Genomic DNA, 24149 nt, shown 5'->3' on the forward strand with positions numbered 1-24149 from the left:
CTGTGGCCTTCAGCAAGCTCTCTCAACCTCTCTGAGCCTCAGTTTCCACACCTGTCACATGGGGACCCTTACCTGGCAATAATGCTATGAGCATAAAAGGAGAAATACGTGTACAGAGTTGACCACGGTGCCTGGCACCAGCAGGAGGGAGATATCATTAAAAACATTTCCAGGGGCACTTGGCTGGCTCAGTCAGTGGAGCATGCGACTCTTGATCTTGGGGTTGTGAGTTTGAGCCCCACACCGGGCGTAAAACTTCCTTAACAAACAAACAAATAGAAACAAACAAGCGAACATCTCAACTGGGTAGGACGGTACCAGGGGCTGTGGGCCAGGATGTGCTGGTCAAAGGGTATAAACTTCTAGCTCTAAGAAGTTCTGGGGAGCTCACGGATAGCTTGGTGATTATAATAAACAATCCTGTAGTGCGTAACAGTTAAGTCGTAAAGAGAGCAGATCTTAAATGTTATAACCACACACCCGAAGATGGCAGTTACGTGAGCGGTCGGATGGAGGTGCTAACTAACCTTACTGTGGTAATCGTTTTGCAATATATACATGTATCAAGACATCACATCATATACCTTAAACTTTCACATGTTACATGTCAATAATATCTCAATAAAGCTGGAAAAAAGATGTCAATTCACAGAATTGCTATGATGCCAGCATGATGCCGGGTTCTGGGGCCCAAGAGAGGAACCCTCAGGGTCCCTGCCTTCCAGGCACTCGCAGCCTAAGGGGAGAAAGCATATTTGTTTCACACAACGAGTTCTGCTCCAGGCTAGAGCTCCTGGGTCCCAGCCCCCATGTCAGGACTCGGCCAAGGTGATGCAGGCCTGAGAAGGGGCAAGGCTGTTCCCTTCCCCTCCTTCCCTGTGATTTCACCTCCCATCCCTAAAGATGATTGCACTTTTCAAACTTGAGAGGGGATAAGGAGATAACCAGACTTTGTTAAAACCCACATTGCTGGGCACCCCCCCCCCAAAACCAAGATACATGGTGGGGCCTGAGGATTCGCGGTTCTAACAAAGCTCCTCGGGAAGTTGATGCTGCTGGTTTGTGGACCACACTCTGAGTAGTAGATGTAGGACCAGAGAAGGAAAGTGATTTATCCAAGATCACACAGCAGGTAGGGGCTGGCATAAGATCTCAGACCATCTGAATCCCGGTTGAGTACATCTTCCATCCACCAAATTACTTCTCACGGCCTGGCATCTGCAGAGACTGCCCCTCTCATCAGCCCAGGCTAACTCCCTCTGGAGCCTGCAGCTCTGGAGGGTCTTAAAGCAGGGGGACAAGAAGTTGTAGGCTGCCCAGGAGCCTGCCTTGTCCTGAAGGCACTGGGGAGCCACAGAAGGGCTGCAGAAGGAGTGGCAACCTGCTCCTCAAATGACATACGAGCTTGTTATCTCGACAATGCCTGTATGCCCCATGACGCCCAGTGGAAAAACGTAAGGAAGGCCCACACCTGACTCTCACCTGTTCACTCTATGCCAGGTGCTTTTCCAAATGCGTTACATAGTGAACTCCTTTAACACTCATACTAACCCCATGAGGCTGGTATTCTTATTATACCCATTTTACAGAAGAGGAAATGGAGGCATTGCGGTAGGAAGTAACTTGCTTGCCCAAAGTCACACGGTTATCAGGCGGTGACGCTGGGATTTGAACCCAGGCCCACCCAAGTCCAACACACCCTTCCCTTCTATTGGCTGCAGCTGATGCAGACTGAGCAGGGGGGTCTGGAAACCAGGGGACTTCAGAGGGCCTCTGAGGACATCCTGGGCCGGCTCCCATCCTGTTGCTGCAAAGCTAACTCCACTCGGCTCCCGCTGACTCACCTTACCCACCACCGCCCGGCCCTCCTCGGCTCCGGGAGCTCAGCTGTTATGGGGGCGGGTCCCACACGGCCATGGGGGTCTGGGCTTGGGGGGCTTAGCCGGCAGGCTTGGGTTACAGGCAGCTAACTCGGGCTCTGATCCCATAAGTCCCGTAACCCTGGGCGTGGCAAGGAGGCGGCATTTGCTGGGAAGATGATCAAGGCGGGCCAGTGGGGGCCAAGCGGGTCTGGCCTTTCTCCTGGAATCCAGGGGGATTAATGGCGGAGAAGAGGGAACAGCTGGATGTTCTCCCATCCCTCCTGCTGTCCACCGCCCACCCTGGGGTATCAGGTTTCCCTGTAAGTTGGTCTTCAGGGAATTCTGGTATTTTCAATTACCAGCAGGGCACACCGGCAGGGGGCTGGGGTCAGTGGTGCCCTGTGACCCCTGCAAGGAGATGGAGCCCCAGGGAGTAAGCACAAAAGAGGCTTGTGGCCGAGAGGGGAAGAGGGGAGCCTGGCCAGGCAGGGTCTGCTTGGCTGGAGCAGGTGGTCAGGGGCCCTGCTGTCCCCAGCGATGCCTGGGGGAGTGTCCAGTCCCTTCATCAGTTGAGACTTGAGGAAGTGCTTTCCGCATGTGCCCCGTCTCCCTCTCAGGGCACGAGGGGGGTTGAGTCAGGTGGCCTCTCAGAGCCTTCTGGGACCAGGAGCCTTTGACGGGCAGGAAGACAGGAGGCCTGTGACCCTGGCTACTTCAAGAGGGAGTGGGTTTGGACCTTGCCCAGCTTGACCTCCGCAGCCCTGAGCTCTGAGGCAGGAAGGAGACCCCCGAGTGTGTTTGGCCTTTCCCCTTTCACCAGTAAGGAGACGCCGGGAGCTTAGAGCAGTGGGGAGAAGGCGCTGAGCACTGGCAGTGTGAGACCCCACCCCAAGCCCCAGTAGCAGATCCCGCTGCATCTGTGACGTCTTCACTGCACCTGACTTCCCACCACCCCCTGAATGACGCACGGATGCCCCACGTGGCCTCAGGGCCCACCTGCCCGGCACCTGCCAGCTACCTGCAACTTGCTCCTTTACTCCCAAGTGCCATCCAGACTGGCCGCCTTTCTGTTTCCAATCACACCAAGGTCATCATTTTTCTCTCAGGGCGTTGGCCCCACAGTGTTTCTGCCTGGACACCTCATCCCCCAGATCTCCATGGCCTCCTCACTCACATCTCAGCTAAACCGCCCCTCCTCGGAGAGCACTCCCTGTCCACCCACCCTGCCCCCTGTCACTTGCCTTCCCCCCCAGCTTTCTTTACTTTGTAGCACTAACACTATCTGAGGGCAGGGATCTCATCTCTCTTATTCAACCCTTTATCCCTCGTGCCTGGAACAGTGTGTGGCTCAGAAGAAGCATTTATCAATATACTGGAGGAAGGAAGGAAGGAGAAAAAGAAGGGCAGCCTCTCACCTTTCCTGGCACCCTCAGGAGGCTGTCTGAGTCACTGACCTTGGGGGCTGGGACCTGGAGTAATGTCTTCCGGCAGCGGCCGGGGGAAGGCAGCACAGCTTCTGTGATGGGCGTCACAGTTGGCTCCCCCTCAGAGCCCCTGCCCACTTGCGATGTCACACGGAGCCTCCTGCCAACCAGTCAGCCAACAATGCCACAACAATTATTACTGTGCTTGCATTCTCCAGGGTCTCTAGCAGGAACACCTTCCCCGTGACAAGACTCCTAGAGTATTTCCGGTGGATAATGGGAGAGCTGTTTTGACTGTAGCAATACAGTAAACTCCTGACAATCTAACTGCAGTTCTGGGTGGCCTGATCATAACTGTCACAACAGAATTTCCACAAATAAAACACGTCCAGAAAATGGGCCTCGTTTCTCTCTGATGGGACCAAACAGGGCGGTGGACAGAAAAGAAGGAATAGTTGGGAACTGGTGCCAAGGTGGCACTTTTCTACGAAGCAAAGGAGCTCTGTGGCCAAGAAAGTCAGAGAAACACAGAGGTCTAGACCCCTGCTACACTCATACTGCACACTCCTTTGTTCAAGGCTCTGAGATGTCCTGCAGGGGAGAGACCCGGTTAACCGGGTGGTTGAGGTCTCATTTGGCTTTAGAGCCTCTTTTTCACATAACAGCTATTAATGTGTTTTGGAAGTAGCAGTTTGTGAAATATATTTTTGGGGAAAAAAACCCCCATAACAACAAAAATCAGGTCCAGGAGATAATATCTCTTTCCTTGAACCTGAGAAAGGCTCCTGTCTAGGGTGGCTGTTCATCTGCACATTCATTCTTCCCTTGATTCGGCATAGATTTAACAGCACCTGCTGGGTGCTACCCAATCAGATGGAGTGGGGTTCATCACATCCACTTCACAGATGAGGAAAGCGAGAATCAGGTCAAGTCTCCTGCCCATGGTACCTCAGCTGGTGGGATCAGGACCCAGGTGGGATCAGGTGGGATCAGGACCCAGGCCTGCCTGACTCTACAGCCCAGGTTGTTTTTTTTCTCCCTGAGTACTTGGCGGGAGCCATAAGCACGATCCGAGCAGGCTAAGGCCACGCCTTGGGCTTGGTATGGTGGAAACATCCAACGGCCCACCTCCTAGGGGGCTGCTGAACAGCCTTGATCTTACCTCTGGGTGCTGAGTGGGACCCAGTCCTACCCCAGCACCCGGACTAGCAAGATGGTGACAGCCCAAGCTTCAAATCCGGTAGCCAAGGCAGCATATCTCACCCCTCAGTGCCTCAGTTTCTCCTCTACAGAATGGGGGCAATGGCATGGATGTTGGGAGGTTAAATGAAAACCAGCATGTAAAGTGCTTAGCATAGGACTTGGTCCAGAGTAAGGGGCCGCGGGACGTCGGCCATATGTCGCTGTCTGGGCTGCTCAGACCCTTTTTTTTTTTTTAATTTTTATTTATTTAATTTAAGTAATCTCTACACCTAACATGGGGCTCGATCTCACCACCCTGAGATCGAGAGCCGCCTGATCCTCCAACTGAGCAAGCCAGGTGCCCCTGGGCTGTTCAGACTCTTAAGCAGCCCTGTGAGTAGCTGAGAGCTCAGAAAGGCTCTTGAATGGTGGTGACGGTGGCCGAAGGGAGAAGAGGCAGCATTCAGGGTTCAGATCCTAGCTCTCTAATGCCCAGGTGACTGTGTGACCTCAGGCAAGTTACTTTTCACTCTGAGTCCAGTTTCCTCACTCGTAAAATGGGATGTGGCACATATGACTTACTGCCTACCAAATACCCATTCTTTCTTTGTCAAATTAACAAAACTTGGTTCTTAGCTAGGCACATTGTGCCCAAATAACAGACCACATGTTCCTAAACTCTCTAGTAGCTATAAGTGGCCATGTGACAATATGTGTGCCAATGAGACATAAAGCTAATGTAATATGTGGGACCTCTAGGAAGTTTTTTTCAAAGGGAAGAGCCTTCTCAATCTCTTCCTTCCATCCTGCTGCCTGGAACATGGATGTGATAGCGGGAGCTCTTGTAACCATTTTGGCCTGTAAGGGACAAGAGGCTGTGCGCTGGGGGGCCTGGATCCATCATGATTCCATGGAGTTGCCCAAACTCCTATCTTCTGACATCTTTTACATATAAGAAAAATAAACCTCCGTTTTGTCTAAGCCATGATGGTAGATTGGTTGTATTATTAACCACCTCATTGTATCTATACTCTTTGCCCTATAACTTGTGTAATCCTGCCCCCCAACTCTAGGCTTAGCCATGTGACTTGCTTTGGCCAATGGGATATAAACAAACATGATATAGGCAGAGCTTGAAAAGCCCTTGCATATGTCTGCCGGCTGTCTTGGTTCCCTGTGATTGCCATAAGAACATGCCCAGGCCGACCTGATGAAGAAGAGACACAGAGAACAGAGTTATTGCCCTTGTTGTCCCAGCCAGGACCATCCTGACAGTCTGACAGCAGTCAACCTCAAACATGCCATAATGCCCTGAAAATATCCCAAGAGCTGCCGAATACCCTGGAGTAGAGGGAGTGCAAATGTATGAATATGCCTGCCCACCCCCCCAGCCCGCCCCCCGCAACCCACCTGGCCAATCTGGAGACCTGTGAGCTAGGTGAACGCTTGTTTTTATGCCGTTGGTGTTGTGGTTGATTGTCAAACAGCATCTCTTACTTTTCTTCCTGTTATATGCAGCCAAACTCAATCTTAACTGCTACTCTAGACCAGCAGTGCCTTCCCTGCAGAAAGCTTGGGGGGATCAAAGAGGCCGATGCGTGCAGAGGGCTCGGCCTGGGGAGGGAAGTGCCCTCTCCCTCTCTCTTCATTTCCCCAGGCCTGGGCCTCACTGGGGGCTCTCTTGGCCCATATCTCCTTCTGATCCTCTTGGCCCCCAGGAAGAGAAGTAGGTGAGTACACGCTCGTGCCAGTTCTAGAGACGAAGCCACTGTATGCCCGCCTCCCAGGAGGGCGGGAGGATCAGAGGAGAACACGCTGGCAGAAGGGGCTTTGGAAAGTTGAAAGTCTTTCCATGAGAAAGCCATATGGAGTGGTGTCACGGGCAGGGGCCGTGACACCGGGCCAGGGTCTGGAGACTGGCTCTGCCACGGACCTGCTGTGTCATCCTGGACAGCTACTTAGGAACCTCTCTGGGCTTCAGTCTTCCTCTCTCTAAAAAAAAAAAAAAAGGTTTGCCCTGCAGGGCCCCTGCCGATGCTGATGTGCTTTAATTTGGCTTATGTTACCTTCGACGACAGGCAGACCCCCGAAGATACCCACATCCTAATCCCAGAATCTGTGAATATGTTACCTTACGTGGCAACAGGGACTTTGCCGATGCGATTAAGGTTATGGCCCTTGAGATGGGGAGATTATCCTGGATTATCCAGGTAGACCCAATCTAATCTATTGAGCCCTTAAAGGAGGAGAACGTTTCCCAGCGGAGAGTCAGAGAACCGGAGAGCTGGAGCGTGAAGACACTTGACGCCCTGTTGAAGCTTTTGAGTTGGGGGGGCCACGTGCAGGGGCTGGAGAGAGGGTCTTGCGGGCTAAGGGCAGCTGCCAGCTGGCGAGGAAAGGGAGACCTCGCTCCTACCGTCCCGGGGCACTGAGTTCTGCTGGCACCTGACCGAGCAAGGAAACAGATCATCCCTTAGAGCCGTCAGAAAGGAATGTGGCCCTGCCGACAGCTTGATTTGGGCCTGAAGGGATCCAGACTAGTCTTCCGCCTACAGAGCTGTGAGACAGGAGCTGCGTCTCATTCTAAGCTGCTGAGTTTGTGGTATTTTGTCATAGCACCAGTAGGAAACTGAGACACCTTCCGATTTTGTTTGAGGCCTAGCTGACATGTCTTATCCACGTACTTACTGTGTGCTAGGCGCTCTGTCTACATGATTGTTAATCCGGACACCATCTGGCAAAGCTGCAGTGATAGATCAATACCCATTTTGAAGGTGAGGACACTGAGGCTCGGAGAAGAGACGTCTCCCATGCAGCCTGGTCACACAACTCGGAAAGGGCGGTGTGGGACGAGGGCCGAGCTCAGCACCGAGGACGCATTTTTGCCCACACGACCCGCTAAGATGTGACAACAGGGGAGCTTCCTAACTGGCCAATCTACTGTTGAGTATAGGAGATGCCAAAGACTGCATTTGCCAGCCAGGCTGTGGTGTGAATGGGCCCATGCGCACAGCCTGCCCCACTTCTGCAGAAGCTTCAGTACGGCCAGCACGGGGCCCCAAATATGCGGTGACGTTACTCACTGTGCCGCTGCCTGCCTGGTGACTGCAGGCAAGTCCCTATATTCCCGATGCCTTACTGTCCTTACCCATGAGACAGGATAAGAAGAGAGCCCACCTCATGGAGTCGATGTGAAGATTCACCGCCAAGGACTTGGGCCCGTGTCTGGCACACAGTAAACACTCGTTAGATGCCAGCCATTATTATGACCCGGGTGAATAAAAGACGAGCTCTGCTTTCTGCCTGCTGCAGGCAGGCAGCCTGGGAGGCAGCCTGGGAGGCACCTTGAGACATGACCTCAGAACATCCCAGCCGTCCCGCAAGGAGGGGCGGTGACACTCACGAGGAGATGCATTCAGATGTGGGCTAAGTGACTCGGCTAAGGCTTTGTGCCAGCGAGCATCCAGGCTTGATCCTAAGCCAGGTTTGTGTGCCAGACTCCCAAACCCAGACCCTTCCCGGCCCGTCTCAAACTGGGCAGGGGCACGGCTGCCCGGAGCTTGCTCCGGGTGAGGTGGTATCCATCACAGCCCCGGAGGGCGGCCAAGAGTACTGGACGCTGTCCCTGAGGACGAGCCCCACGTTACAGAAGTGCCACACGCGCCCCGGGTCTGCAAGGCCGTCACCGCCTTGTGATTTGGATCTCCGCTTAAATACCACCTCCACAGAGAGGCTCTCTTCGGACGCCCGCCCCGATGCCCGTGCTCCTCCCTCCCATCCCCTGGGTTGTCTTGCTTGTTTGTGTCGAGGGCCACAGACTCTGGACAGCAGACTGCATCCTGCGTCTGCCCCTTCCCAGCTGAGTGGCCCTGGGCACATGCTTGGCCTCTCCTCGTGCCTGTTTCTTCCTCCTTCAAGTGGGGATGTGTGGCCCAGCCTGGCCTCCTTTCTCCAGGGGGCCCTGAGAGCACGCATGAAAACAGGGCGGAAAGGCGTTCCAGGATGGCGGAGTGTGGTTCGAAGGTGGCATGACGGCTTTATGAAGTCAGAAGGCAGCTCTGGCCCCAGTGAATGCCAAGGGAGTGTGAGCAAGGCCCAGTCACTTGCCCAAAAAGAATACTTTTTCCTTTTAAGGCAATGAGTTAGATATTTATATGTTGAATTTTAGGGTCTGATTAAAACCGACCACTGAATGCATTTGTCTGGAAATCAAGTCCCCAGCCTTGCTTTCCAGCCTATCGTAATTCTCTACACCCCACCTCACTCCATGCTTCCCTGAGCCCTTCTGCAAATGTTCACTGAGCATTCACTGTGGTGTGCCCCTGGCCAGGTGCCGGGAAAACCGTGGTGAGGAAAAGCAGACCCATTGTGTACCATCACGTGCTGATGGCGGGGGAGACAGACAGGAACGCCACGATCAAAGGCATAAGGCTAAAATCTCAACCAGGGAAGCTTGAGGGCCATGGTGCTGGGGGTGTGACCAAGTCAGGAAGGCCAATAAAGATGAGCTAAAGTCTGAAAGAAGAGTGAGGAGAAAAGCAATCCAGGCAGAGGGAACATGTGCAGAGGAACAAAAAGAACTCTCCCTCCGGCTTGCCTCCCGCACTTCCCTCCCCTGGGACACCTTCCTCCCTGCAGGATTCCATCTCTTTTTCTTACAAGCTGCTCCATTCTCCAAAGCCAAGCTCAAATGCCTCTTCTTCCAGGAAGCCTTCCATGACTTGCCCTCTTCCCGTTCTCCAGGAGGAAATGATCTTTCCTGCCTGTGATCTCTCTCACCTCCCCATATACATCCTTGGGCCCTTATTCATTCCATCTTTAATGTAGATGCTGTATCCAGTCTTTCCAACCAGGGCATCAATCCCCAAGGGCAGGAACTCTGTCTTCTCTAGTATAGATTTGCAGTCACATAGTTCTGAGTTTATATCCTAGTTGAGGCCACTTACTCGTGGGACTTCGCATAAATGGCTCTATCTCTCCGGGTCTCTGTTTCCTTATCTGGCAAATGGGGATAATGTGCTGAGGGCGTGGTGTGGCTGCACAGGCCCCAGCTGGGCTCTGACCATCTGTGAGAGAGTCAGCTTGTCAAGGGGCTTGAAACAAAGAGGAGGGAGATAGGGTGTTTGTGATCTAGAAAGCCCCAGGGCTTTGAGGGCATACAGGGGCTTAGACCCGCTTAGACCCGGGTTTCCCGAGTTTGTCTCACGGTAAGGAATACTTGAGCCACTTGTTACAAATGCAGATTCCTGGAGCCCGCCCACTCCAGGAATTCTGATTTAGCAGGTCTGAGGTAGGGCCAAGAACTTGTGTTCCGGAAAAGCTCTCGTATAGTTCTGATGCACAATTTGGTGGAAAAATGGAGGCCCTGAGGGAGGCAGTGGTTTTCACGAGTGTGATGGGTTGGATCCGTTATCTCAGCTCTGCCTCTTGGAACAGGATTGTGCACCCACACCCTTTGCCAAGTAACTCTGCAGGGCTCATTTGCTGTTGGTGACTGTGTCCCAAGCAGAGGCATGTGTTTGTGTGGCATGGCTTGGCCCGGCCACTTGTGCTCCCAGCATTCACCATAAGAGAAACGAGCCTGGGTGGCTGCTGGTCCAAGGGGAATGGGAGACATATGGAACAGACTGAATCCAACCCACATTCTGGAGTCCTGCCCAGAATAGAGAGCCCTGCTGCAGAGTAGCTAAACCCTAGCTGCCCCACAGACTAGTGAGTGAGAAAATAAATGTTCATTGTTGTAAACTACTAAGTTTTGGGGTGGTTTTGTTATGCAGCATTGTTACAGCAATAGCTGACTGATACACTGAGGTCATGCAGCAAGTCAATGGCAAAGCTGGGATTCAAACTCAGGTTTGAATCCGGTGCTTGTTTCTCACTGCATCTGTCTTTCAATCCTGAGGGCTCCCCCTTGCACCTTCTCCTCTGGAAGCCTCTCACTTCCACTCTGTTCCATCTCTAATCTCTGGGAACTAGGGTCCAGCTCAAGCAGCCAGACTCTACTCCTTGCAGCTAATAAGCTGAGGCTTCTTGAGTAGGCCTCCCTCAGGGCTCCCAAATAGGTCCAAGAGAGGCTGCTACAGCCAGGGAAAGAACTCCCTCTCCTCTACCTCCATTCCCCCCTCTACCAGGAGGCTGGGCTTCCCTACCTCAGAGCTTTGTCCAGTTGGACAGCCTCACAGCTGAGGCTTCATAATCTGTGAGGTGTCTTTACCAACAGCTGTTGGTTCTCTCAGATTGCCTGCCTTGAGTCAGCTCCATCCGGACCCCCAATCTGAGCGGGGCTTAAATGCACCCATGACCCCACAAGAACTGCAGGCACATGCTCACAAATATGCCCTGTTGGCCACAGCGAGACCGCAACCATTCACAAACAAAACCACACTCCTTCTCATACACAAACACACAGAGAGGCATGGCCACATTCATACGTATAAATTCGTGCTCAAACACACCCCCCTCCAAGCCCCTCACATTCAGACACACCCATGCTCATGAACGCATGTATAAATAAGAAGCCACATGGCCACAGAACATGTAATCACAATCATAAACACATGGTCGCCCAAACACATACAGTGACACACCCACACATTCTCACACATGCACTCGCTCTCACACACCATCAAACCCAATGTCCTCGGACATACCCTGGATTGTGCCCAAGCACCATCTGTTTGTCCTAGTTAATTCCTGTCTCTTACCCTTCCTGCTTTGTGACTCAACTTCTCTGACCATCATCTGTCAAATGGGGGCATGGATGTCTCCTACTCAAGGAAGCTGGGGGTATGCAGTGAGGTCATGTATAGAAAGTACCCCTCAGCCAGGTGGAGCTGGTTGGCCCCTTTCCTTCCATGTCCTTGTTCATGCCTTTCCTCATTCTTTTTTTTTTTTTAATGTTTTTATTTATTTTTGAGAGAGAGACAGAGCATAAGCAGGGGAGGGGCAGAGAGAGAGAGGGAGACAGAGAATATGAAGCAGGCTCCAGGCTCCGAGCTGTCAGCACAGAGCCTGATGTGGGGCTCGAACCCACAAACCATGAGATCATGACCTGAGCCAAAGCTGGACGCTTAACTGATAGAGCCACCCAGGTGCCCCATAAGACATTTCTATCACTCCCTTAAAATTTTTTTTGGTCCTTTAAACTACAGGTCAAATCCTGCCTCTTACAGGAAGCGTCCCTAGACCTATATCTCTGGATCCCTTGTGCACTTACTGTGTGGGTCTCACTTGACATCAGAAGGATAACCTGAGAGATTGTTAGAAATGCAGCTTCTCGAGCCATACCCAGACCTACTGAATGAGAAACTCTAGGGAATGTTTAGCCCACTCACCTTTTCTCCTGGAGCCTGGCCTCCCTTGGCTCTTCCTTGGACAGGGCCCCCCAGACCATGCTCACAGCGGAAGCTGGGCAAGGGTTGTTGACTGAATAACTGAGGGGCACACTCAGTTTTCAGCCTATAGGTCCCATGAGGTCCTTGAAAATCTCATGTGGCCCTTGGTTGGGGGATGAGGCTGGGAAGTGTCTCCTGGACCTGGGCACATGGGGGTCACTGGCGACCCAGAGGACAGTGGTCTTGGTGGAGAGAAGGGGCCAGAAGCCTGCGTGGAGTGGACTGAGGAGGGAATGGCAGCAGTGGTGAGACTGCCTTGTTTGGCAACTTTTTTTTGCTCTGAGGGAAGTAGGGCAGAAGACGGAGTGACGTGGGGTCCCAGAAAGGATTATGAAAGGCGAGCTGAGGGAGGAAAGTTTGCCTGAGTTGAACTGGAGTGGGCGGGAGGCTCACAGAAGACACCTGTGGAAACTGCTAGATGTCTCCTGGCTGTGTCCCCACCGCCCACTGTGAGAGGTCTAAGTTAGGCTTCGAGGGGTCGCATCCCCTGGCCTCCTCCGTGGTTCGGTGAGGCCACACGACCAAGCTCTTTCCGGGGGAAGGTGCACAGAAGTGACAGGTGCCACTCCTGCTTACCTGGCTTGGAACATTACTGTGGCCCTGCGTCCTCTCTCTCCCACCCTCCCCGCAGGGCGGAGCACAGACAGGCCTGCACCTCAGCGTCGGTCGTGCACACAGGCAGGGGGCGTGGGGGGCGCTGACGCACACGGAAGAACCCGGGCCCCCGCGTCTCCAAGTGGATCCGATCTACCCACTAACCTGGATTGCTCACCTGTGGACTCTCACAGGGGAGAAGCCTGAATTTCTGTGTTAACTTTAAGCCACTGAACCCTTTTTGTTATAGCAGCTTCACGCATACCTTCAACGACACACATTCACCAAACGACAGCGGTTATCACGAACACCATGACAACGGACAGGTAAACGCTTACCCTCCCAGGTGAGTACAGCCTTGGGAAAGCAGAAGCCACTCCACAGGGGCGAGAGGGTCTTTGATGAGGGCTGGCGGGATACTGGTTTGCACAGCAGGGCGCCGCCCTGCCCCCGGAGCGCGCATTTGAAGTGCTTACCTGCCTGGTTGGTGGTGATGTTCACGGAGGCGAACTGAGGCGAGAAGGGGCTCTGGTCGGTGACACCGTTCACGGCCTGGATCTCGAAGGTGTACTGGGTGTGAGCCAGCAGGTCACTGATGTAAATGCGCGGCTCGGTCAGGCCCAGCTGGCGGGGTGCATACTGCACGTTGTCCCCACAGCGGGTGCAGGCGCCCCGGCCTGAACCACAGCTCTTGCAGATGATGTTGTAGACGAGATCCTCACGGCCTCCTGAATCGCGGGGCGGGGTCCACTCTAGCATGAGGGAGGTCTCGTTGACACTGGAGATCACCGCCTGGGGTGCGGAGGGGATGGCTGAGGGTGGGGAGAGGTTTCAGTCAGTGGGGGGCTGTGGAGGTACGTTCCCCAAGAGACGGCTCTCTGCCCACTGCCCTGGCTCCAGCCCAGGCCCCCAAAGGCTTCCCTTGCATCCTTTCTCCCCTCCACCCATCAGAGAGATGCTTCTAGAATATAACTCTCATCTTGCTGCACATCTGCTTAACCCTTTCTCCCTGGACTCCAACCTCCTTGGTGTTTGTTACCGGGACAAGGACCAGTCTTTTTGTGTTGGGGATTACACCCACCTGATATCTATTCCCCTTCTTCCTTCTAATAGCATCCCGATTTTATCTGGGGAGGGGGGCAATATGTCCAGCCAGAAGACTATATTTCCCAGCCTCCTGTGATTAAGTGCTGACCACTGAGATACGGCAGAGGTTTTTTGGTTAGGACCTTTTCTTAAAAGGGCACAGCTATAAAATGTGCTTATGTCCCTTTCCTCCTTCCTCCGTCTAGAATGTGTGTGATGGCTGGAACTTCAGCAGCAATGCTGGACTAGGAAGTGACCCGAAGGAGAGGAGCCACATGCCGAGATTGGCAGAGCAGGAAGAGTGAGCCGGGTCCCAGAGAACTTCGCGGATTTGCCACAATTATCCCAGGGGTACCTATCTTTGGGGTTCTGTGAAGTGAGAGAATAAATCCTTATGGTTTACGTCACTGGGGTCAGCTCTGTCTCTTGTCGCCTGCAGCTGAATGCCATTCCTGTCTGATCCAGGGGTGGGGAGATTGCCCTCGTAGTCATCCCTTTCTTTGAGAACGCTGGCCTGTGATTCAGGCGGCCGCCACCAGGTTAGAACACCGGGCAGCCTCTTCTGTCACAGACACCAGGTTGGCTCTCCTTCTGCCAAGCCTCCCATTTACTGTCCCTTTGTGAATCGAGACCTTGACTTTATCCTCCATGTGACTGGCAGGAGGAGGTAAGGAGCCAGATGCCAGCTCCCTGGTAGCTGCTTGTTGGCAATCCAACCACCCCAGGATGGTCCTTTTCCAAACGGCTTTTCATTTCCCCTCCCACCAGGTGATTGGCTGCTCCCCTCTCGGGAAAGGCTGGCTGCAGCCCGACGGCTGTCCAGCCCTTGCTCTGAGCTTTCTGCACGTGGCCTCGGGACTCGGTCAGGCATTGCTCCCGAGAGGCCCCGAACGTACTTGTGCAGGGCATGTCCAGGGGGTCCAGGTCTGCTCTGTAGTAGCCGTTGCGGCAGACGCAGTTGGTCGCCCCTTCGGAAGTGGTCCGGCTGTTGATGGGGCAGTGGGTGCAGGCCTCGTCCCCTTGGTTGGCCTTGAAGGTTCCAGATGGGCAACCTGGGACAGAAGACAAGGAGAATTGCTGGAGAAACCGGAGGAGGGCTCAGAGGTCACAAGGCATGGAGAGACCCTGCAGTTTCTCGTAGACGCCACACGGCATCACGGAGGGGCCGCGAAGTGCAGTTGTTGGGAAGTCCCGTCTCCTAAAGCTCCTGGGGGCCTCCAGGCTCCGACCTGGCAGTCCCTTCTGTGCCCAGAAGGTTCCAGGCTAGCTGGCGTCTTGTCTCTGAAGCTGTCTATGGGTTCAGCTGGGGCCCCTAGCAATCCTTCTTCAAATACTCCAGGTTGGCTGAGCCACAGCTTCCAGGGTCAATCCTGACTTATTCCGAAGACCCTGAAGGGGTCTGGGGAAGCGCCCATGGCCCAGTCTTGCTCACTAATGTCTGGCTGAACCCCGATTCTTGTAACTAGATTCCTGGCTTCCAGATGATTGAGGATGATTACATTACAGTAGCAAAGTGCGGGGCATGTAGAAAGATGACGTGGGTATAGCAGGAAAGAACACTGACTTTGGAAGCGGACGGGACTGGGTTTGAGTCCCAGATGGGCCTTTTACTAGCTGTGTGGCCATAGACAAGCGGCTTACGCATTCTGAGACTCAGTTTCCTTATTTGTAAAATCATGATCCTAAGACCTATTTCTGAATCTGGCATAGTGTGTGAGGTACATGGCACGAGGCCTTGCACAGTGTGGGTGCCCAATGAGTACTAGCTGTTAGTGCAGCAGGTGTTTGATCAACTTATTTCGCTAAACGGAGCCTGCAATACCGGGGACAGCCTGAGGAGGGAAGTGTTTGCACTTGATGGGCATGTTCATCTAAGAGGGCTCTTCCAGAGGCTTCCGCCTTCTTCCCTGCTCTGGGGGGACTGCTCAGGATCTGGGTTCAGGCCCTGCAGCTCAGGGCTCAGGTTCTACAAGAAATGACCAGTCCTATGTGGACCAGTGTGCAAATCCACCCTACCGTCTTCCTCCTAGCCCTGGGCTGGGAATCGGGAGGCCTGGGGTCCAGGCCCTGTCCCTTTCCTGGCCTGTTTCTTCTCCTGCTTACTGGGGTTCATAATCCCACCTCTGCTGTGATCTTGGGAGGGAGGATCATGGAAGGGGTAACTGAGAAGGAGGATGGGGAAGAGCTTTGCAACAGGCAAGTTCCTCCTTGGAATGAAATGCGGCTACACTGTCCCCGGGCCAGGGACGCTCACATTCCATGCCTGTGTGCTGTGTGACCTTTGGCAAGCCATCTCTGCCTCTCAGAGCATCACTTTCCTCATATGTAAATGGCTAACATAAATTTCCCTCGATTATTTTTCCAGCCCCAGTCTCCAAGCTTATCCTCCAAGTTCCCATCTTAGCAAACTGCCCTCCTCTCAAGTCTTCAACCGGCTCCAGCCTCGGAGACCCCACCCTCTTTGGGGCTTCTGTTACTTGAGATCGGAAAGCTTTACTCCCCTGCCATAATTATTCATCAAGGGGTCCCCTGGCCGTGCTCTTGGCTCCCTCAGGATCGGAGCCCTGTCTGATTCACGGCTCCTTCCCCTGTGCCCAGCACAGAACCCAGCACTCAGCAGATGCTCCATTAACACCGCTTGAAGTTGCCTTGCCTAAGCGGGAAGAGCTTGGGCTTTGGGGATCGTGCGAGCAGGAAGGCAGTGGAGAACGGTGGCTGGTGTGCAGGCTGCTTGGCCAATCCCCAGCAGTATGACCTCGGGCCAGTCGCTTAAGCTATTTCCTTCCTGCAAAATGGGGACAACAGCATCTATGTTCTATAATTGCTGTGAGGATCACACTGGTTAATTTAGGCAAAAATGCCCGGAATAATTCCTGGCGTTATTGAACGGTATCTGGTTCAAATACCAATCTGCTGGGTGACCTCAGACAAGCAGTTCACCTTCTCTGAGCTGAAGTTTTCTCACTGCTGAGAGAGCATCTACCCCATAAAGTGGACTCCATGCGATGGCCAGTGTCTGGCATGGGGGTGGGGAAAGGTTGTGGTTACAATCTCAGGGCTTTGCTGGATGACACAAGCGTGCAGTAAATAAGCCACACACAAGTCCCCCTGGGACACTAGGAAGCAGCACCCTCCCCCTGGGGTCCTAGTTTACCTGCCATTTGGAGGGGGCTTCCAGAAGGTGGCATCCGACTTAACAGACAGCGACACTGGCTGATGTCACCTGGACCAGGACCTGTGGGGATCCTGAAGAGCCAGCTCCAGTCCAGTCCTTAAGAAACTGCCAGGCAAGGGCCAAGTCAGGACTTTGACATAACCATTCAGGCCACAGTGACACCAAGGAGGATGGCAGTGAGTGCTCTGGGGAGTTTTTAGGGCTTCTGCTGTACAGCTGGGGATACCAGGCCTTCAGAGTGTAAGTACGAAGCAGCCAACATTTACCGAGTAGTTTTTGAAAATGTTTATTTATTTTGAGAGAGAGAGAGAGAGAGAGAGAGAGAGAGAGAGCAAGCCAGGGTGGGGGTGGGGGGGGCAGAGAGAGAGGGAAAGAGAAAGGGAGAGAGAATCCTAAGCAGCCTCCGTGCTCTCAGCACAGTGCCTGATGTGGGGGGCTCGATCCCACAAACCACAAGATCAGGACCTGAGCTGAAATCAAGAGTTGGATGCTCAGCTGACTGAGCCACCCAGGCAGCCCTTACTGAGTACTTACTAAATACTGGCACTGTGCTAAGTACTTAACCCATAGTAACCCATCCAGTCCTTACCCAGCCCTGTGATGGAGGGAGTGTTATCGCCTGCATTTTCAGATGGAGGCACGAAGGCACAGAGGTGGAGGAATTTGCTAGGATGTGAGCTTACCGTGGCACAGTTGAGATTCAATCTTGGGTGGTCTGACTCTAGAGGCTTCCCTAACCACCACACCACACTGCCCTTATGCAACTTGCATTGTTGTCAAAGGTCTGTGAGTGCTGGGCAGGGATTGGCAGCTCCTGGGTGGGTGCCCAGAGCTCTCTCCACTTGACTGCACTGGCTTTGGGGTCCTGAGTCCTCCTGCCCTCCTTCCTTCTTACTTTCCTCTCAGGCACCAGAGTTTCCCTGCTGTCTGGATAAAGAGGGCCATCTTGGCACTATCCAGTCAGCTCTGGCTCTCGTTAAGTGATTGATCTCTCTGAGCCTCAGTTTCCTCTGCTGTAAAGTGGGGGTACAGGGCTCCTGGGAAGGGGGGGGGTCTAGGACCATCCTAATAGATGCCAAAAGGTTTTGATCCCAAGATCAGGACCCTCCTGGCTCCCTTTCGGGCAAGAGCCGGCCCAGCTTAGCACATCTCTCCCATCTGCTGGTAATTCCCGGGGCCTGGCTGGTGAGTGGCTGCCCACAGTCTCCTCTGTGCCGTGCCAGCCCCTCCATCTGGGCCACCTTCCTGGCTGTCCTTCCCAGTCACCACATCCTGGCCCCATCTCAGACTCCCCAGGCTGCCTCCTTCAGAAGCCTTCCCTCTTTTAGGTGTCCGGCTGGACGCCCCTCCGCCTTCTCACTGGGCGGCTATGGTTTCTGTATCTCTCAGCACCGTGCTTCACAAAACCCACTCTTTCGTCTTGCAAGGTGACGTCACTCTCCACCCAGTCCCCCGGAACCCTGGATGCCTCCTCCCTCCCCTCACCCCCTGCGGCCAATTATCAGGTCTTCCCCCCACTCAGCAGTGCCCCGTCCTGGCTCTTCCCTCCTACTGTTCCACCCATGCGGGCATCCAGAAAGCTCTTCTTACCTACTCCTTAGCCTCTCATGGCCATCTGGCCTCCTCCTGCCCACGCTCCAGAGCCAGCTTTCTAAAGTACAAACCTTTTTGTGCCACTTAAAAATCCACAGTGGCACACAATGGAATATTATTTGGCCGTAAAAAGGAATAAAACACTGATACGTGCTACAACGTGGATGAACCCTGAAAACACTGTGCTTAGTGAAAGAAGCCAGTCACAAAAGGCTACATGTTGTATGCTTCCCTTTATCTAAAAGTGTCCAGAGCAGCGATCTCTAGAGACAGAAGTAGCTTAGTGGTTGCCAGGGACAGGGGAGAGCAGAGAATGGAGAGTGACCGCTAATGGGCAAGAGGGTTTCTTTCTGAGGTGATGAACATGTTCTAAAATTGACTGCAGTGACAGTTGCACAATTCTATGAATACACCAAAAATCACTGAATTGTACAATTTAGCTGAATTCTATGGTATGTGCCTCACGTCACAATAAAACTGCTATTAAAAAAAAAAATCCGCAACAGCTCCCCAAACTGCTCAGGGCCCCCAGGCCCCCAGGGCTGGCACCTGCCTGCCTCTCAGTGCCCACCACCCTGAGCTTTGTGCTGTTCTGCACAGTCCGCTACATGTGGTGCCTGCCCCAGGCCTGCCTCCACACCTCCGGCCTCTGTCCACCCTGCCCTCATTCCCTGCAATGCCTTCCCCTTGTCATCAAACTCCTATACCCCTTTAAGACCTGGCTTAGGTACTCCTCTTCCAGGAAGCCTTTCCTGGAGGGAAGGCTTCTTTCTCTCTCTCTTTTTTTTTTTTAATGTTTATTTATTTATTTTGAGAGCGAGAGGGTGTGTGGTGTGGGTGTGTGAGCGGCAAAGAGAAAGGGAGAAAGAGAATCCCTAGCAGGCTCCACACCGTCAGCACAGAGTGTGTGATGCAGGGCTCGGGCTCATGAACTGTGAGATCACGACCTGAGCTGAAACCAAGAGTCGGAGGCTTAACCGACGGAGCCACCCGGGTGTCCCAGAGGTGCCTGTTTTGCTTACTTAGTCATGAATCTGTAAGTGCCTGGCTGGACTGTGAATTCCCAGTCCGATGCCGGGTGCCTAGCAGGTGACGGGTAGTGATAAAGCTGCAAGAGCGTCCAGTGCAACCCCCTTATCCGACGTTGGGGGAAACTGAGGCCCAAAGAGGGGCAGACACACCTGGCTCTTCAGCAGCAGAGGCAGATTCTGATACCAGGTATACTGTGTGAGCGGGGGGAGGCCCTCAGCTCTGGTCCGCCACCTCTTTGCCCACAGAGAGGTCAGGAACCGCGGCCCGCCCTCAGTGCCCAGTGCCCTAGGGGACGTGCTACTCCTAGCTTCTCAGCTGGGAAGGCATTCAGTCCTGCCAACATCCGGGTTTCACGCACAGAACTGGGAAGAAAACGGACCTGGAGGCCGTGCCTCTGACAGGTGCCTTCTCTGAGACTCAGTCCCCTCCTCCGGAAAGGGGGCTGATGATACGTGCAAGGTATGGATGCAGTCAGAGTCTCTGCGTGGCTCTCCCTGACCCACTTCTGCCTCCCCTCTAATCCCCCACACTCACGGGAGAGATCTGAATGAATCGGACCCACCACACTCTGCTTATTTTAAACTCACAGGTGGCTCCCCGTGGCACTGAGAACTACCCCACACCCAGCCCTGGTCCGAGAAGCCCGCCGGGCTGGCTCTGTGGTCTTCCTGGCATTTCTGGACACTTCTCTCACTCAATTGCACTCCAGCCCCTCGGTTGGCAAGAGTGCCCCTGCCTCAGGGCCTTTGGCCGTGCTGTCTCTCTGCCTGGAGCACTGTCTCTGCTTCCTATGGTTGACCTGCTTCTTCTTTCAGGCCCCAGCTTTCTTTTTTTTTTTTTAATTTTTAAAAAATCTTTATTTATTTTTGAGAGAGAGAGAGAGCGCAAGTGGGGGAGGAACAGGGAGACACAGAATCCAAAGCAGGCTCCAGGCTCTGAGCTGTCAGCAGAGCCTGACATGGGGCTTGAACTCACCAACTATGAGTTCATGACCTGAGGTGTAGTTGGATGCTTAACCGACTGAGCCACCCAGGCGCCTCTCAGGCCCCAGCTTTAATGTCACTTCCCAGAGAGGCCCTCCCTGACCACCCTGGCCAGAGTGATTCTCTCATTACACTCTGTCTCAGTCTGTTTCCTTTGTTGACACTCATCTCGAATTGTAATTATATTAGAAAACAGCTTATAAAATGTGTGATGTCTTTTCCCTGCCTGGGAAGTGCCTGCAGAGGGGAAGAGGAACTAGGTTTGTCTGGCTCTCTCGTTGGTTCCCTAACTCCTGGCAAAGTGGTGGGAGCATAGTAGCTGCTCAATACATGTACTTGTCGCATAAACGAATATGCCCTTTACAGGGTGCCATGAGAAAATACTTGGCCAAGCAAATGCCAGGCTCGGTGCCACCGTCACCATGTCAATTTCATCTGGCTCCGTGGCTGCTCAGATCCCACTCCACTTCCCATCTTCTGTCCCCATGGGTCATCCCAGGGGGCTGTCCCCTTATGGTGACAACTCATCCTGCTTTTCAAACTGGAAGTCCCATGTCCCAGAAACGTCCTCGGTCTCTGGTAACCTGACCCTCTGGTACACTTCTCTGGCCCTATCTGGTCACCTCTCTCGCCTGTTTGCTGTTCCCTAGATGCCCTGGCTGCATGTGCAAGGGCCCCTTTGCTTGAATGTCCTTCTGCCCATCAGGGATGGGGTTCTGAGATGGACGCCTCTGGGAGGCCGGCCTCCACTCTCTACAGCAGACACCTCAGACCCCTACTGTGGCACATCAGACACACTCTCTGGGCAGTGGTGTCCTGCTCAATGGCCCTCTGGGGCGGGGAAGGGGGGCGGGAAGCCCTGATTGGTCACCTTTGTCAATTTCGGTGGCAAAGCTCCCACTAGGACAAATTTCAAGCTACCAGTCTGAGATAACTGAATGTGGAGTTGGGAAGAAATGTGCATGGCTGGCTCTTGAAAGCCAGGCTGGTACCAACCAGCTCCATCCTACCACGGACCTCACCCCTCCGCCACTTATCTGTGTGCTGCCCCCCGGTGGATGGACCCTGGTTGGGGGAGGGGCTGGGTCTTCAGTCTCCACATCCCCAGTGCCAGGTCTGGCACATAATTGGTGCTCAGTCAGCTCAGTTTGCTAGCTGAGGGCAGGTCTGTCTCCCCGAGTGGACGGTGGGGGGCTCAACAGCAGGGGCTGTGGGTTTGGTGGGCTAATATCCACACAGAACACACAGCAAGTTCTGTAGCATATACATGTTAGCTATTATTACTCACCCAGAGTGCAAGGGTGGTAATAATTCTCATTTATCATGTGCTTTCCAGGTGCTGAGGCCAGTGCAAGTGATTGGCACGGAATCTCTCATTAAATCCACCTGACCACCCACTGAAGTGGTACCATTATCACCCCCCCCCCCTTTTACGCACGAGGAAACTGAGGCTTGGCAAGGGGGAAGGTGAAATGGCGATGCCGAGGTCACATAGCTACTAAATGACAGAGCTGAGGTTTGACCCCAGGTCTGTGGGATTCCAAAAACCTTGCGCTCAGGTATTCCTGGACGTAGAAATTATCGCACGGCTTGAACGTCATTACTGGAGACCCTGTCGTCAGGCCTAAGAGGGGACAGGGCTTGCCGGGTCACTCAGCAAGACAGAGGCGAAGCCTGGCCCCACACACCTGGGGACTTGGGACCAAAGCAGCCAGTCAGCGCCCGCCTTCTGCAGACGCCCAGATCCCTTGGCCAGGCAACCCCAGGCAGGGATGGCAGCTGGCCGGGAGAGGGAGGGAGGATTATGGGGAAACAGATTTTCTCCCCACCTGCCCCCTGGGCTCCGGGATAGGTGATAATTGACCGAGTGAGCCCTGAGTCAGGCCGAGGCAGGGCTCCATCTGGACCTGGCACGGCGGGGCCGCTAATTGGCGCTGGGTGATCTTTGCAGCCTCCCTGCCAGGCTTGCAGGTCCTTTGCTGTCTTCCCAGAGACTCCGGTTTAATCCCCAGACGACCGATGCCACGGTGGAGTCAAACGCTCCGTCAGGCCCAGTGTGCCAGGCCTTGGGGGTGGGGAAGGAGCTTCTCCGCCTCCCTGGGGGTCCCGTAGAGCAGAGGGCTCTGTCCGGGCAGAGGCGGCTTCACCTTCTAGCTCCCGAGCGCCCGAGCAGGAGGTCTGATGAAACGGAACCTGGGTGTGGACCGTGGAGCCGGCTGCCCGGGCTGAATCCCAGGCCTGCCTCTGGCTAACGGTGTGACCAGGGACAACGTACCTCGCTCTCAGCACCCTTGTCTGTATAATGGGGAGAATGATAACACCGACCTTCTATTTGGTGGGGAGAGGACGTGAGTTAATCTAGAAAAAGCACGGGCAGCAGTGCCTGCCTAGGGCGCACTGAGCCCTCCACAAGTGTCTGCTGTTACTATCTCCGTTCATTCTTGGCCCCCCACTTGCTGTGTGCCAAGCCTTGGGGGTACAGAGACAAAAAAGATGTGGTGGTCCCTGCCCTCAGGAGTCTGTGTCCAGTCGGAGAGATGCTGAGTTACGAATTGATTCAATAGGCATGTATTGAGTCCCTGTTATGTGCCAGGCACGTGACACGGAGACAAAGGCCCAGGCCCTGCCTGTAAGAGGCCATGACTGAGCAGGGGGCCGGCACACCTTCCCCTGACCAGACCTGACTGCTGGCCACTCTGGGCAGAGGGAGCGGGCTCCAGGCTCAGCAGTGCCAGGTTGGAAGGGCAGCCGGCTCACTTTCCTGCCTTGGGGTCTCCAAGAAGTTCTGGGTTTGGGTTGGGGAGAGGAGTTTGAGCGGGCGGCGGAGAGTTCTGGGCCCAGAGAGGGGAGGCTGGGCTAGGCTGCCCCTGTGGCTCCCTGCTCCCCTTGCTCTGTGAGCCCGGGCCACTTCCTGCCCACTCTGGGCTGGCCTCTACGGCCTCTCCCGGGTGTGGGACTCTGGCTATGGCCAGGCTCAGGCACCCAGTCCTGGGTCCTATGTTCTTCAATTGTGGATCAACCGATCTGTGTATTTTCAGGGCGTTGTGCTGTGACTATGTCTGAGTGGAGCTTGCGGTATTCCCGTGGTGGAGCAAGGGGGGTTTGGGGGGTCTTCCCCATGCAAAGTGGCTTTTGCATTTTGCACGCTTCCTCCTCTTGCGACTGAGGTTAAACCAGTGGAGTCAGTCCCCCTGGACTGAACTGGGCAGGGTGCCTGATCCTTTGTGGCATGGGCACAGCCACGCTGGAAGCCGGTGGCAAGCTTCTGGGCTAGGAGGGACTTCCCACCACTGTGTACCTACCAGGCACCTGCCTGGTGCTGGGCCAGCAGCTTCCTCAGCTCCTAACCTCACTCAGTCTGCACAGTCACCCTGTGCAGTAGGAGGTGCTGTCTCCATTTTAGAGATAAGGAAACTGAGGCTCACAGAGAGGAATGCCTCGTCCAAAGTCAGTCAGAGGCTGTGACCCACAGTTCTTCCTAACTCCTGTCTCTGAGGCTCTCAGTGTTCCAGCTTGACGAAGGGTGCCCCCCGCATCTTCTACCTTTCTCCCTGTCTCCTCCCCTGAGAAGGGGGGCCCTGCCTGGCCAGGTTAAGTCCAGGGAGCGCCTCAGGCTCATTCCCCTGCTGTGGTAGCTCCTCCTGGGACCACCCAGGGGATGTCAGTCATCCTGCCTCCGCCGCCCCCCCACCCCAACTCCCCCACATGCCCAGGCTACCCCCGCCTGCCCCTGCCGGGACCTGGGCTCTGTGGATCCCTGCCAGCAGCTGGCAGGACGACAGAAGTCAGAAGGCAGCGGCAGGAACTGTGTTAACACGTCTCCT

The 24149-nt window shown here is 54.3% G+C and overlaps 1 protein-coding gene across 5 annotated transcripts in view; it reads right to left on the minus strand.

The window, feature by feature from the left end:
• Window positions 1–24149, minus strand: part of EPHB2 (EPH receptor B2) — a 194114-nt gene that overhangs the window by 38448 nt on the left and 131517 nt on the right. For all 5 annotated transcript variants that reach the window (XM_053898830.1, XM_053898826.1, XM_053898829.1 and 2 more), the window contains exons 4-5: window positions 14439–14594; window positions 12933–13268 (exon numbers count right to left, since the gene is read on the minus strand). In XM_053898830.1, coding sequence (XP_053754805.1) covers window positions 12933–13268; window positions 14439–14594 — 492 coding nt within the window. The remainder of the gene's footprint in view (window positions 1–12932; window positions 13269–14438; window positions 14595–24149) is intronic.

This window comes from Panthera pardus, unplaced genomic scaffold (assembly GCF_024362965.1).
Source record: "Panthera pardus isolate Hobbes unplaced genomic scaffold, ASM2436296v1 HiC_scaffold_11, whole genome shotgun sequence".
In the NCBI taxonomy this organism is placed as follows: Eukaryota; Metazoa; Chordata; class Mammalia; order Carnivora; family Felidae; genus Panthera; species Panthera pardus.